Below are 15,466 nucleotides of genomic sequence, written 5' to 3' on the forward strand. Positions count from 1 at the left end.
AGACCTCTATAGCAACAACTCAACCAGAAGACAAGGCAGTGGAATAATATCTTGCCAGAACACAGCATAATAATATCTTGCCCGTGTTGGGAGAAAATGTCTGCTAATCTAGGAGTGCACTCCCCGATAAACTATTGCAAGAGTTAGGACAAAATAAAGACTTTTTAGGAAAATGAGATTGGGAAAGTTTGTGATTCAGGAGCCTCACCGAATAATAAAGGAAGTTCTTCAGGTAGACAGAAATTGAAGCCAGAGGAAAGGAGTAGGATTCAAAGAACAGTGGCAAGGAAAGATATTGATCAACATATGGGTAAATCTAAACAAGCATTGAGTGTATAAAATCATGTCGATGACTAGTTTGGTTGATACAACTACAGCGAACAGTTAAGATGGACCTAAAACATAAGACAACAATAGCGTATAGGAAGAAAATAAATTTTCACAATTAATTGGTCTGAGATCCTTTTTATTGTTCAAGATGAGGATAGCTATGCTGATTAAATTTCCTTACGTCAAATACATACCCCAAAATTTGCAAATAACCATTAAAAATAGAAAATAGAACAACAGAAATAATCCAATCAGAAGAAGAAGGGAAAGAAGAGACAGATAAAAATTAACAGAGCCTCAGATGCTAGTGGGACAATTTCAGAACAGCCAACATGTTGATCATTGGAGTCCCAGAAAAAGAGGAGATACAAATTGGGGCAGAAAAACATTTGAAGAAAAATGGTAGTTAACCTCCCAAATTTAGTGAACGAGGACATTCACAAGTTTAAAATCCTTAGCAGATGCTAGACATAATAAATTTGTTCATACCAAGGCCCATTATATTCAAACGACTGAAAGTCAAAGAGAAAGAGAAAATTTTGAAGCAACCAGAGAAAAATGATATATTAGATGCAGGGAAAAAATTGAATGATTATACGCTTCTTATCAAAAATGGAATGGAGAAGATAAGGCAACAATGCATTTATAATGCCAAAAGAAAAGAAAAAGCTCTGCTAATCCAGAATTCTATATCCAGAAAAATTATTCTCCAATAGTAAAAAGGAAGTAAAGACATTGTCAGATAAAAGAAAACTAAGATAATGTATCATCACGAGATTTACAAAGGGAAAAGTGAAAAAACGTTTTCCCTCTACTCTCCTGGCTTCTCTCCACCCTCCTAGCTGGGGCCCTGTAAATTAGATCGACAGAAGACAGACTAACAAGAGAAAAGCAAACACAAGTTGTTGGCCAGTGCATCCTGCAGGCACACAGGATAACTCAGGGATGAGGAACTCTGAGGGGTGGTTAGAACTTGGGATTCTAGAGCATCTTAGCAACAGAGCAATAAATTTTTAGAGAAGTGACAAAACAAGATAAAATACTTTGAGTTTTTAGGGGAGGCAAACTGCAGGAAGGTAAATATATGAGGGAATTAATGAAAGATAAGGGCTAGTGAGTAAAGTTTGTTAGGTAGATTTCTCTGGCTCCTCCCGGCTAATAAAAGTCTAGGTTGTGTCAGGGGATTAGGTCTGTTCTTCCTGGTAGAGAGGAGCACAGACACCTTTACAAATGCATGTCCTGCCTTAGCAAATATGGGAAGGATAAGAGCTTATTTATCAATAGTATCTACTTTTCCTAAACTGTCATCAGCTCAAAATAATCCTTATGCCATATGGCATATATTGGAGTCACATAGTTGGCTACCCTTCATCACAGAAAAGCATCTAAAAATATTTGAACTGAATGACAATGGAAATATAACCCATTAAAACTTGCAGCATGTGGCTAAAACAATGCTTAGAAGAAAAGTTATATATTAAATAGCTTTATATGGTTAGATTGTAAAATACAGGGAGAATGAAAATGAAGACTTGATCAATGCAGCAGATGGCAGAAAAGAAAACACAATAATAAATGGAAGAAAAGGGGTATAAAACTGAGCAAATAGAAATCACAACATAAGATGGTAGAAAATAATTCCAATACATCAGGAGTCAAGTATCTTTACATTCATTTATTAAAGTCCTTAGTTAAAACACAAAGATTGTTAGATTTAATTTTTAAAATTTAAATATAGACCACTTACAAAGTAATTCTGAAACAGAAAAGACTGGAAAAATACAGCAAGCAAAAGTTATCCAATGGAAAGCTGGGATAGCTATTTTGATATCAGGTAAAGCCAACTTTATGAGAAGTATTATTTAGGATAAAGAGGTTAACAGCAAGATGATAACATGAACAATTTATAGATGCCCAACACTCCAAATATATAAAACAAAACTGGACAGACTTACAAGACAAAAATTGACAATCCACAAACACAATAGGAGGTAAACACACACCCTGCTAAAAGTGAGAAGTCACAAACAAAAAATCAGTCAGAGAAAATAAGGGAGAACTGAGGAAGAAAGATGACGCTAATATTCTGTGTTCACATACAACTTTATCAAGTTCTTGCAATGCTATCTTGACATCAACCTTATTAAAAACAAAAAGGGAAGGCACACCAATCTACATTTTAAAAAACAGGAGAGAGAGGACTAGAGAATTTGGGTGTCTGTGAGAATCAACTAGCCATGCTAGCAACCCAGGCAGGAATGAAAACTGACCCTCCTTCCTCCTCGGTAAAACTTCTCTCCTATAAATCAAGCTTTCTCACACTTTGCTAATTCTCTCATCTATCTTTTTAGTTTACTGCCATGCTCAGATGTTGAGGAAATAAGTATGTTATTAAGTGTAAGTGCTTTGGGCACTTTGGGGAAATAAGCTTTATAAATATGAGCCATTTCTATTCACTTGTGAAACTGATCAGCTTTTTCTTCTCACACTGGCCCTCTAGGTACCCTCTACAGGACATTTACATCCCTGAACAACATTCTTATGCCGAGTCCAGGAAAGGTACCAATGGCTCACCAAGGCCAGAGAGAAGTGCAAGTGTAGCCACACACCACACTCACACGTCAGCGAGAGGGAGGGAATCATTGTTTGCTAGAAATGATACTCCAGAGGTTTTGCTACTAATCATCTTCTTGCTGTCCAAGCCTCTCTTCAGTCCCCCACCAGATGCGGCATTCAAGTTGTAAAGCAAATGTACTGTTTCTTGAAGTTTCTAGAAAACGACACCCTGAACTGTATGTACCCTTACAGCGGCTCACGTCTATGAAGCATTGTGTGTGGAACTCCATCCAGGCTAGCAGAAGTCACTGGACAATGCCAAAGCCCACCCAGGATGGACCAGTGGGAGCCAATGAGCCTGCTCTGTGTGATGAGGGGACGGCAGGCTCCAAGAACAGCCACCAACACCAAGACTCTTCAGTCCCAGTGAGGTGCCCTCAGGGTAAGAGGATTTCTAGGAAGTTGAGAGAAAACAAGGTAGCAGCGTTCATCATCTCTTTTTCTAAACCCCATACTGTAGGGAAGTGGTTCTCATGCCCCCAGAGGACACGTCTGGAAACATTTTTGATGGTCACAAATGAAGAGGGGAGTGCTACTGGCATCTAATGGGTAGATGCCAGAGATGCTGCTAAATTCCTCCAGAGCTCAGGGCAGACCCCAAGGGCCAACAAGGAATTACCTTGCCCAAAATGTCAACAGTGCTGAGGATGGGAAACCCTGCCCCAGTAGAGCAACGTTTGGTGTCTTCACAAGACTCCCTGGCATCTCAGAGCCCATAAGGCAGATAGGGGAGTTAAGCTCAGGTTTCTGTCTACCCCTCAACCTGCATAAATTCCATTACTGCCTCATTATCTGAAATGGAAAACAACAAAAACCTTCTCACAAAAACCAGAACAAATGAATGAATGAACGAATGAATGAATGAGTGAATGAATTTGAATTAAAACACAGATTCAGTTTCATTTTGCCTCCAATCTCAAGAGAATCCCAGCCCAGGCAGCTCTGAAAGAAGGAAGGGAGGGAGGTCCAATTGCCTATCTCTGCAAAGAGGCTTAAAATGGGGAGCACAAGGTCTTGAAGTCCTTCCCCTCAGTGGCTTTCCATTTGTTCCTCCACATGCTCATGGGCTTTAAAGAGATTTGGTCATTTCAGAAGGCCTCTTAGCTCTTCACCGATAGGAATTTCACAAGAGTGAAGCAGCCGTCTGGGAGGAGGGCAAGGAACAGCCAGCTGATCTTGTCGGGCCCCTTGTCATCAGCTCAGCCCAGTGAAAGGAGCACTGAGCCCAGCGTCAGGCCTGGTTCTCACCTGACTCTGCCACCCTAGGCCTGTGGGGTCCCGGCAGGTCACTTTTCACAGCCTCAGCTTCCTCATCTGTGAATAAGGGGTCACGAGACCGCAGTCCCCCACATCTCCACATTACCTATGGAATAAACTCCCAATTCCGCAGGCCTTTGGAGCACCTCAGTGCAGAGCTGCCTCCACACCCACCGACACCTCCCTCCCATCGCCCTCCTTCCCTCCCGTTCCTCTCATCCCTGGCTCTGTCTGTGCGGATCCGTCCTTTCTATCTGAAACCCCTCTTGCTCTTCTCTCTCCTCTCCTGTCTTGAGTGGACAGGACTGCTCCTTTCTGTAGCATTTTTCTTTCTTTCTTTCTTTCTTTCCTCCTTTTTTTTTTTTTTTTTTGAGATGGAGTCTCGCTCTGTCACCCAGTCTGGAGTGCAATGGCACGATCTCAGCTCACTGCAACCTCCGCCTCTCAGGTTCAAGCGATTCTCTTGCCTTGGCCTCCCGAGTAGTTGGGATTACAGGCACCCACCATCATGCCTGGCTAAATTTTCTTGTATTTTTAGTAGAGACGGGGTTTCGCCATGTTGGCCAGGCTGGTCTCCAACTCCTTACCTCATGATCTGCCCGCCTCAGCCTCCCGAAGTGCACATCATTATAGACGTGAGCCACAGTGCCCAACCTCCCCTACCATTCTAAACCATGAGTGCCCTGTATGGTCAGGGGCCACAACATACTTTTCTCTGAACTCGTGGGGGTCCTGGCAATACCCGCTACACAGTAAGTCCTCAATAAATATAGGATGCATAAACGAGTAAAATCCAAGCCGTTTCCCACTAAAACCTCCAGACCTCTGGTGTATGATGACCTACTGGCATAGCCCAAAGGAATAGTTGAGTTTCAGGCATCCAGAGAAAAATACGGGTGTAAAGCTTTCCCCTCAAATGTATTAATAACTAGATGGTGCTCAGTTGTTTTCGTGGCAGGCTGCAGACAAATCTTAAACTTTTGTGTTGTTTCACTGGGGGTATGGCAGAAGAGTCCAAGGAATGTGAAAGGAGAAACTCGCAAAATTGGACTTGACGTGGGGAGCAGGCACCGAGTGTGTGGCAAGCACAAGGGGCTACGTGTGCAGCCAGATGACACTTCACGGTCAGAACCCACAAAACAACAGGGCAACAGGTGGATTTCACACCGCTTCTCTGCTTTCAAAGCAGGTCCGGATTCTAGATTTCCAAAAGGAGAGTTAGGGCAAGGGGAATGTAGAGGAAACTGTAATTAGTTAGAATGAAGATCAGCAATAAAATTCCTCAAAGACACTGCTTCTGACTTTACCAGGGTTTTTGTTTTGTTTTGTTTTGAGTTTTTATTTCTTCTTCTTTTTTTTTTTCTTCTTTTTTGTTCTTTGCTTTTATCAATGCAGCAAGTTGCTAGGATGCAAGAGCAGTTGCGGGGGTGGGGGTAGGAGGGCGGGTGGGGAGGTAGGAGGGCGGGGTGGGAAGCAGAGGTGGGAGGGGTCGAGGTTGGAGCACCTGTCATCTGCATGACGTGGACGGCTGGTTCTGGTTGTATTTTAAATGAAATCTCATCCCAGCGTAGACACCACGTCTGGAATTACGATCCACCCTGTGATCTGTCACTTTTATATACACACAGGGGAGGGGACCGTTTCCATAGAGAGGGAATATCACAGCCCACTTAGGAGCAATACCGGAGAAGCAGGAGCCGAGACCCCGGAGCAGCCAGAAGTTCAGGGGGATGTGCATGGGGCCGTCCTCCTGGCCCTGAAGCTGCGCCGGCCTCCCTGAGCGTTTCGCTGCGGAGGGAAGTCCACTCTCAGGTAAGCTTGTGGTCGGGACTGACTTATGAAGGGTAAATGGATCTGCCCTAAATTAAGCAGGAGGTGCCGTGCACTGGACAGGCGCGAGAGATGAGAGCTGCTAGCGCCCCTGGGTGGAAGCCCAAGAGAGCGATGCAGAACGCCCCCCACTCAATCAGCAGAGATCAGCCCCAAAGGGACCAGGGGAAGTTTCTCAGGGAGGCACAATCCCATTCCCATGTTGGTATAGAAAGACCTGCTTTCCAAAGGTGTTAGATCAGAGGCAGAACGTGTTCACTCAAATCTATTTTCTCTGAACAGAGTTCAGTTGTGCACAGGAAGGTCAGTCCTTGGAGACAGTTTACAAACTGGGGATGGGGTAGGGATGCCAGGGCAAATGGGAGCCACAGGACATGACTCTACAGCACCTGCAGAGCAGCGAGGACACCTGCACTTACTGTTTACCTGTACCAGAGACCTTCGCCTGTGCCATCTCCCGTCATTCTCGGGCACACCTGAGAAGCAGGTAATGTCTCCTTCCTAGGATGCAGCAAGCGAAACACAGATTAAGTGATTCACCCAAGAAAAGCCAGAGGTGAGGGAGTTTTCCCCGCCAGGTCCTCGGCCATCAAAGCCCAGAGTCCTTTGCCACACTAGGCACGTTGTGGGGGTGTGTGCAGATATCTACAATGGCTAACTGCTACCTGTGAAGGGGAGATGGATGTTTGATGTTCACGTGTTCTGAAAGAAAAATCCTGTTTGCAATTTCCTTCCCAAGCATAGCCACCTACCAAAAAATAACAAATGTAAGATTTTTTAAATGTTTTAAGTGGTCTAGTTTTAGTTTAACTTCTTATCAATGTTTGCAGACAAACGGAGCCCACAGGAATAGCTCTGCACTTGGCAGAGCTGTGTGATCAGTGCTGTTTGCCTCCTGCCTTTGCTGCTTCATGCCCTGTCCTCTCCCTACAAGGTGCTGAGAATTGGGGACTGACCCAGCTCCCTCATGTTTCAGTGCTTGCCTCTGCCACAGCTCCCAGAAGTAACTGTGTTTCTTTACAGCACCCTAGACAAGTGCTACTGTCACCACAGCCCAAAGAAATGGTTGAGTTTCAGGCACCCAGAGAAAAATACAGGTGTAGAGCTTTGCCCCTCAAATGTATTAATAACTAGATAGTGCTCAGTTATTTTTGTGGCAGGCTGCAGATAAATCTTAAATTTTCATATTGTTTCACCAAGGGTATGGCAGAAGAGTCCAAGGAATGTAAAAGGAGAAACTTGCAAAATTAGACTTTATGTGGGAAGTAAAGAGTGTCTTTTCTTTGAGGAGAGTTCCTTTTCTTTTATCCTATAAACACTAAACAAATCTAAACAGATCCTAAAAAGAAAAGTCCCAGAAAGAAATCTGAATCTACCTTCCAGCCCCCCGCCACTCACACACTTTGATGGTGAAAATATCCAGGGTTGCAAAGAACCCTCACATTTTAAATGATCTAGAATTAAGCTCAGCACCGGGCATTCCTATCATGTCCAATTCACAGTTCTGGAAGGTTCCTTTGCTGTGTAACTTTGCATCATTGCTGATGGTGAGGGGACACCTTCCAATACCCTCACAACCCTGTTCAGGCTGGAGCTGAGGGTTTGCAGAGAGAGGAAGGTCTGCTACCTTCAGATGCACCGAGAACAGAGTGCCACGCAGGACACTTGCTCCCCGACACTTTTACAGATCTTTCCACACTTTCGGCACCCTGTCCGTGAATACAGTCTTCTTCTCTGACGGTAGACTTGGGATTTGAAAAATAAGAAGGTAATGCATGTTTTAAAAAGGCACAGGCCCAATATTTACAAATTGACCCCAAAAATGTGGAGAAAAGTAAATGTAGAGTTAAAAGGGATCTCACTTCCTCTCCCCAGTGCCTTGGTTTTGCAACTGAGATGAGACAGGTAGCACTTCCAGGCGGCACATCCAGCTGGTTAGCCCGTTGCAAGGGAAAACCTGAACTTTTTCACAGGAAAACTGCAGAAAGTTACTTGGACACGAACTGTTTCATGTTCAGAAGCCCTCAACTTTCAAGTGACTCCAAGTATACATGTATGATTTCATAACAAAAAAAAAAGTATGCCATATAAAAGATTTTTTCCTCTATGATATGTAACAACATGATTTGCAGAGAGAATGTACATCCATGAAAGAATTTTAGGAGGTTGTTTTGCCTTGGAAAATAAATTGATTTAATTAAGTGCCTGAATACTAATCTGAATTTCAATTCATTCAACAAATATTGATTGAGAATATGATTTAGTATAAGGCACTATTGGCCATGTCAGGCTTTTCCAAGCATCCTGAGTCACTCTGCTGAGAGCCAAATGACCCAGAGGGAATATCTCTGCACAGTGAAAGGCTTGGCATATTGAGTAGAAATGGAGATACCAAAGAAATATAACACCCAAGTGTCTTTAAGGGGTGGGGATAGACAGGTAAACTCAAGTGTTGATTTACACTAAAGGGCCAGCCCGTGTGGGCAGAGCCCCAAGATGGGCTTGGACTCAGAAAGTATTCTGAGTTCTCAGTAATATTTGCAATTATTGTGCAAAGTTCCAGGTGTTTGAGGGTAAATGCAGAACGCTGCCCTGGGAAGGAAATAGAGAGGAGCAGGGAGGGGTTCCCTGGGCTGGGGTGCAGGGTTCAAGTGAGGAAGTAAAACAAACAAATAGGGTGGTGGGGCAGTGGGGAGAGAGCCACGTGGAACCCACAGGGGGAGGCCTGAGGGTAGCTCCAGGGCCGCATCTCGATGCCCTCCTTTTTTTTTTTTTTTTTTTTTTTTTTTTTTTTGAGACAGAGTCTCACTTTGTCACCCAGGCTGGAGTGCAGTGGCATGATCTTGGCTCACTGCAACCTCCACCTCCCAGGTTCAAGCAATTCTCCTGCCTCAGTCTTCTGGGTACCTGGGATTACAGGTGTGTGCCACCATGCCTGGCTAATTTTTGTATTTTTTAGTAGAAACATAGTTTCACTATGTTGGCCAGGCTGGTCTCAAACTCCTGACCTCAGGTGATCCACCTGCCTCAGCCTCCCAAAGTGCTGGGATTACAGGTATGAGAAACCGGGCCTGGTCAGCACCCTCTATTTTAGCTTACACCCACCCAGAGTCCAGGCACCTTTCATTTGGTGAAAATCAAGAAATCATTTCGTTCTCCCAGTGCTTTTCATAGAGGGACCTCTGGCTTTCAGAAGTAGAAAAAGAAAGAAATCAGAACAAAGATTCTCGAACTCAATCCCCTGCTCTCACAGAGGAAAATACTGAGGCCCTAGGTGGTTAGGCACGAGCTAGTGAGTGGGAGGGACAGGACTGAGTCTGGTGGTGAAAGAAACGAAGGGATGAAGGAACAAAGGGACAGAGAGACAAAGTTTCTCTACCACTTTCCCACCAGTATTAACCCTTTCCAAATTGGTTTCTGTTTTTTTAAACCCTTTCAGGGTTAGCAAGCCATTCGAAATAATTTCCAAGCTTTAGGATGCCTTCAAGGTGCAAGGCAGCTAAAACCACGCTTCGTACTCTATTTATGAAAAACAACTCATTAGGTCCTCTATAAATGAGAAAACTGAAGGTCTGGTTATTGAATGCAATATTTAAGGAAAGAAAAGCCCGTTTTCCACAGGGATGGTTAGTGCACCCCTGGAATTCCAGTGTACAGTTCTAAGGAGTCCAGAGTCGGGTCGGAGCATGCAGAGCAGAGGTTCTCAGAGTGTGGTCCTCAGACCTCAGCATCAGCACCACATGGGACTGTGCTAGAAATGCATGTTCTCAGGAGCATCCCAGACCTAGTGGCTCAGAAACTCTTGGGACGGGCCCCACAGGCTGTGTTTGAACTGCTCCTTCACATGAGTCCAAAGCACCTGAAAGTTGAGAACCACTTACTTAGACTAAGGGCAAAAGGAGCCTGTATGGGTCAGGGTGGAGAGGGTAGCATGGAGCCAAAAGCTACAAGCCAGAGACACGATACAAAAAGGACATTGGTCTGCAGGATCAAATCCTTGCTCAGATTTCCTGGCCTCTCTGTACATATGTGTACTGTGTATGCACATCTGTGTGTGTAAAATGCATTTCTGAAAAGGTTGTGTGCAGACCAGATCTTCTCCTAAGAAGACATGGAGATTATTCAGGTGTGGATCAGCCTTGATTAAGCATCTGCTTAGACCAGGAGCTTTCACACACACATTGACGTTTCTCATCTAATCCTTCACTTAACCTTTAGGAGGTGGTTATTGCCATCCCATTTATCAGAGAAGGAAACTGAAATTCACAGAGGTTATCGGCCCAAGCCCTCAGGCAAGTAAGAATGAAGAAGGGATTCGAGACTGTGTCTGTCTAACTGCAAAGCCTGTGTTGTTCTTGCTGCACCAGGCAATATGCCCAGATCTGGCAGTTCATAGGTTTGGACCATTTAAAGCAAGGATCATGTGTTTTTTCATAAATTATGAAAAATATTATTGCATAAAATAAGCTCCAAATTTTTGTAATGCAAAATAAATTGAACAAACAAAACAAAACCTGATTTCTTAGAAAAAAGATTAAAGGAAAGAAAGGCAACAGCTGCAATGTGGAGAGCCAAGGGAAGCAACAGGCTTTGACAGGAAATGTGCCGGGTAAATATTTATCCATGTGTGTATATGTGTGTGCATGTGTGTGCATGTGTATGTGTGTAAGGGGTGTATGCATGTGTGTGTGTGTACATGTGAGGTATGTATATGTGGGCATATGTGTGCACGTATATGTGTGTGCATGTATCTATATGTATGTGTATGTATGTACATGTGAGGTGTGTGCACGTGTGTGCCTGTGTGTATGCATGTACATGTGAGGTATGTATGTGTGTGTGCATAGGTGTGCATGCATATATGTATATGTATGTGTATGTACGTGCATGTGAGGTGTGCATGTGTGTACATATGTGTGCATATGTAAATATGCATGTGTCTATATGTATGTGTGTATCGTATGTATGTGTGAGGTGCGTGTGTGCATGTATGTGCATGTATATATGTGTGTCCATATGTCTATATGGGTATGTATGTACATGTGAGGTGTGTATGTGTGTGCACATGTGTGCATGTATATATGTGTGTATCTGTATTTGGGTGCATATGTATGTGTATATGTGTACATGTTTGTGAGTATGTGCGTATGTATGTGTGCATGTCTATGTTCCTATGTGTCGTGTGTGTGTCTGTTTCCAGGGTAAGTGAAGCAGCAGGGATTTACAGGATCCTCCTTTAGAAAGAGACCCAGGCTCCCTTTTTTAAGGGTCAGCGCTGGTTCTGTCCATCCCTCACAGCCTAAGGCTATCTGGATGGGCTTGGGTTGGGTCCACTGCACTCACGTGTGGGAAACGGCCTCGTCAAGGCCACACTGACAAAGAACTGCAGAGCAGAGGCTGGAGCTTGAGCCCCGACTGCCAGCCCTGCCTGGCCCTGCTCTGCACTGTCACCGCAAAGAACAAAATGACCCAATGCCAGCCTCACGCTGCTGAAGGCCCAGGTGAATCGCCGGGTGATTTACTTACCCAATTGTTCTTATTTATTTTTAAAACACTAACACAAGAAAAGAATTCTCCCATGTTGATAGTGAACCACATGTTTCTTGCTTGCTTTTGTGAAAGCCGAGTTTGTCTTTGGTAATAAAGTGACCTTCAAGTTCAGGTAAAGCCCCCAAAGGTGAACAGCAGAGCCTTTCACTGCTTGTGTCTCACAGGAGAGCCCAGGGGATGGTTCATCCTCACACCGCAATGAGAGAACAGGCATGTCGGGGTGTGAGCCGGGGCCCGCAGACGGCAGCCGTGCTCTCTCTAGAAGGAGTTGAGACAAAACTCCTGACATATGCACCTCACTGTTTCGTCCTCGTGCATGATGAAGGACAACAATGAACAAATAAACGTGATGTCCTTATTGCAGGGCTGGAGAGAATGTGTGCCCGCAGACCAGGCAAGAAGGACTGGCTGCAGAGTGGGTTTGATCTCAGGGCACAGGAAGTCAACTCTGCCCACTTCACAATATCCTAAGGAACAGTGGCCATGGGCAACCTGAATTCTGACGGCCTCTGGCACAGCTGCATGCTGCTACTGTGAAGGAGCCCCAGAGGGAGGGTGGCGGTGGCTCAGCACAAGCCCTTCTCCCCTGATGGGGATGGCAGTTCGATGTCTTGTTTAACACTGTTCATCGGTGAACCAGCAAGTGCATATGATGCTTAAAGCCTGAACAGTCCAAGTAACATGAGGGTCATCGAGTTGGATGTTTTTATTGCCACAACATTCTATACGCTAACGCTTAGCGGGTTTTTTTTCTTTCCTTTTTTTGAGACTGGGTTTTGCTCTGTTGTCCAGGATGGAGGCAGTGGCACAATCACAGCTCACTGTAGCCTCGACCTCTGGAGCTCAAGCGATGCTCCTGCCTCAGCCTCCTCCTGCCTCAGCCTCCTGAGTACCTGGGAACACCGGTGCACACCACCACGCCCACCTAATTTTTTTTTTTTTTGTAAAGATAAGGTCTTACTATGTTGCCCAGGCTGCTCTTGAACTCCTGGGTCCAAACAATCCTCCCACCTCGGCCTCCCACAGTGCTAGGATTACAGGTGTGAGCCACTGTGCCTGGCCAGTTTTTATTTTTCTTTTTTTAAATAAGAGAATGGATTCAACTGGTCCCTATAGACTAGGATCCTTTCAGAGTTCTCAGTGTCTCTTTCTTGCCCTGGACAATCACCCTGACTCTGTCTGACTGATAACCAGGATCCCACACGTCTTAGAGACCACAGATAGTGTTGGCATTGAAGTCCTGTGGTTGGAGGACGTTGGCGCTCCCTGGATGATACTTGGTCTGACAAAAAGACCAAGTATAAATTCATAAAGTCTACAGTAAAACCATAATTTGACTTCATAAATGCATAAAGTCTACAGTAGAACCAACCTAGTTATTAATAACAAATCTGATTGTTCTCAAGAAACTAGGATAGCCTAGCGAGAAACCAGCCATAAAGATCTGCCTTGGAAACACTGACTAGATGCCCAGCCATGGTCTTTAAGCAACAGGGATATACTCAGTCAGCCTTGACAATGATGAAGGAACAAAAAATTCACTCACCGTTAAAATCAACCACGGTAGGCTGCTAGGTGCTTACTTAGTATATTAGTTATTCGCTTTACAGGGGCAGAGGCTGCCTGCAAATCTGAATTAAATAAAACCCATAAATACTAATGAGGTCATGGTTCTCACACTTTAGTGATCACTGGGATCATCTGCAGGGTTTGTTACAGCACAGGCGGCTGGGCCCCAGAGCTTTTGATTTACTCGTTCTGGAAAAAGACCTGAGAATTACTTGCATTTCTAACAAAGTCCCGGGCGGGGCTGGTGCTGCTGGTCTGCGGGTCATGCTTGGAGAACCTTTGCAGTGGAATATTAACAACACCCTAGTAGATTTTCATCCAGGTCCTCCAGGGCGCCAAGCCCCTCCCATGCCTCTGCCCACATCCCTGTTTTCTGCTGCAGGGAGAGATGCCGAGGCCGGTCCACTTCCTGCTGCTCCTGCTGCTGCTCCTGGGGGGCCCCAGGACAGGCCTCCCGCACAAGTTCTACAAGGCCAAGCCCATCTTCAGCTGCCTCAACGCCGCCGTGTCTGAGGCTGAGAAGGGCCAGGGGGAGGATACGTCCCTGCTGAGCAAGAGGAGCTTCCACCACCCGCCAGGCGGAAACGCCTCCTCGGGAGAGGAGGACGAGGGCAAAGAGAAAAGGACTTTCCCCGTCTCTGGGGCCAGGGGTGGAGCTGGAGGCACCCGGTACAAATACGTGTCCCAAGCACAGCCCAGGGGAAAGCCACGCCAGGACACAGCCAAGAGTCCCCAGCGCACCAAGTTCACCCTGTCCCTCGACGTCCCCACCAACATCATGAACCTGCTCTTCAACATCGCCAAGGCCAAGAACCTGCGCGCCCAGGCGGCCGCCAACGCCCATCTGATGGCGCAGATTGGGAGGAAAAAGTAGAGGCAGAGGCCGGACGGGAGAGCAGCCCTCCAGGACAGAGGGCGAGGGGAGGGCGAGGGGAGGGCGAGGGGAGGGCGAGGGGAGGGCGAGGGTGCCGTCTGCTGGTTTGGGTGTTTTGGAATCAGTCAGTTTTACAGGTTGCTGCACTGCTGAGCCCCTCTGATCTCTTCCGGCCTTAGATCCCGGCTCCCTCCTCCTCTGTCTGTACCCACGGAAGTGCGCTATTGTCCAACCTTCCCAGATACAAGGCGGCTAATGTTCCTCCCCGTATTCAGCGTCTCCTTCCCCCCTCCCTACAGCAAGAGGCAAAGTTCATGCATTCCTCCTCTCCAGTCTTCTCCCTGTTGACCCCATGCCTGAGAAGAGAGCGTTCAGGGCTCCTCTCCCACACATCAACCCCTGCCAGGGCAGAAAGAGGAGCCACAAGACTCGCCTTCCTGCCACTGAATCCTTCCCTACCTCCTCACCCCATTAAACCAATGGCTTCTTCAACTCCTGGCTTGTCTCCGTTCCTCTTCCTTCGGCCCCACTGCCTTCAAACTCTGAGCTTGGGACAGGGAAGAGGATGAGGGAGGGTCCTGGGGAGCCAATTCCATTCTCCCTCGGTGGGGTGGAATGGGTCTGGGAGACCTTAGCAGGGGTAGAGGAGAGCTTAAGAGTCGTTCGATCTAGAGCCGTCCCTGGAACCTGGTCCCACCAAGAGACACAACCTGGGAACCGTTTCAGAGTGGGTGTCATGGCTAAAAGGGAGAGGGAGCTTTCAGTTAGCCCCTTGAAACATCCCAAACTCCTCCGTGGCTTGCTAGGGCCTGGGGACCACTAGTCCTGGATTTCGCACTGAACCCGCAGTAACCTCCCTGTGCTAAGCCGGGTGTTGTGGCCAACACTAATGTCCAGGCCAGGCCTCTGCACTCCCCCAGTCAATGACCTCAGTGGATGGACAAAGCCAGAACTTAAAAAGAAGCAAACACCGCCAGGGAGCATATAGATGATGAACTGCAAAGTGATTTCAATTAGCATAAAAATGTAAATATGAGGAGTGCAAAGATGGGAACCTTCAAGATGAGCAAAATTCCAGTGGAAATGAACATCAGCAGCAGCTCTGATGGCCTCCTGGCAGCAAAGCCCACGCCAGATTCCCAAAAGAGGGGCTGTGGTCCCACTCACTTCTCGTGGTAAGAAATCCTCAGTAAATAAAACAAACTTGTGCACGGTAAAACTAACAACACACACACACACAAACACACACCAGCAACTAACACCACCACCACCAACAGAGGCAAAGTCAAAAGACAGACGAATGATAGAGCTGAAAAACTGTTTGCCACTCATAAAAAAGACACATGGATGATTGGTCAAATACACAAAGAGCTACTCAAAATTGAAAAGAACAAGAACAAACCCCAGAGAAAAACAAGCAAGGACACAAATAGATCACAC

At 45.9% G+C, this 15,466-nt stretch overlaps 1 protein-coding gene across 2 annotated transcripts; it reads left to right on the forward strand.

Annotated features, from left to right (window-relative positions):
• The first annotated feature begins 5,781 nt into the window (after nt 1-5,781).
• UCN3 (urocortin 3) lies at nt 5,782-14,518 on the forward strand. Of its 2 annotated transcripts, none has more exons than XM_050802968.1 (2): nt 5,782-6,015; nt 13,535-14,026. In XM_050802968.1, exon 2 carries the CDS (start codon nt 13,541-13,543, stop codon nt 14,024-14,026), a length of 486 nt encoding a protein of 161 aa, XP_050658925.1. In that variant the 5' UTR covers nt 5,782-6,015; nt 13,535-13,540. The 2 variants fall into 2 exon arrangements, with proteins under 2 accessions (XP_050658925.1, XP_050658924.1); XM_050802967.1 differs by lacking the exon at nt 5,782-6,015 and adding an exon at nt 14,326-14,518 and having other exon boundaries at nt 13,536-14,022.
• The last annotated feature ends 948 nt before the right edge of the window (nt 14,519-15,466 follow it).

The sequence above is a fragment of the Macaca thibetana genome, chromosome 9 (assembly GCF_024542745.1).
Source record: "Macaca thibetana thibetana isolate TM-01 chromosome 9, ASM2454274v1, whole genome shotgun sequence".
Taxonomy (NCBI): Eukaryota; Metazoa; Chordata; class Mammalia; order Primates; family Cercopithecidae; genus Macaca; species Macaca thibetana.

Excerpts from the sequence above, each read along its gene's own strand:
- UCN3 (XM_050802967.1), top strand. The coding sequence starts at position 13,541 with ATGCCGAGGCCGGTCCACTTCCTGCTGCTCCTGCTGCTGCTCCTGGGG. Across the intron at positions 14,023-14,325 it reads GCGCAGATTGGGAGGAAAAA|CAAGAGGCAAAGTTCATGCA; the intron begins GTAGAGGCAGAG and ends CCCTCCCTACAG.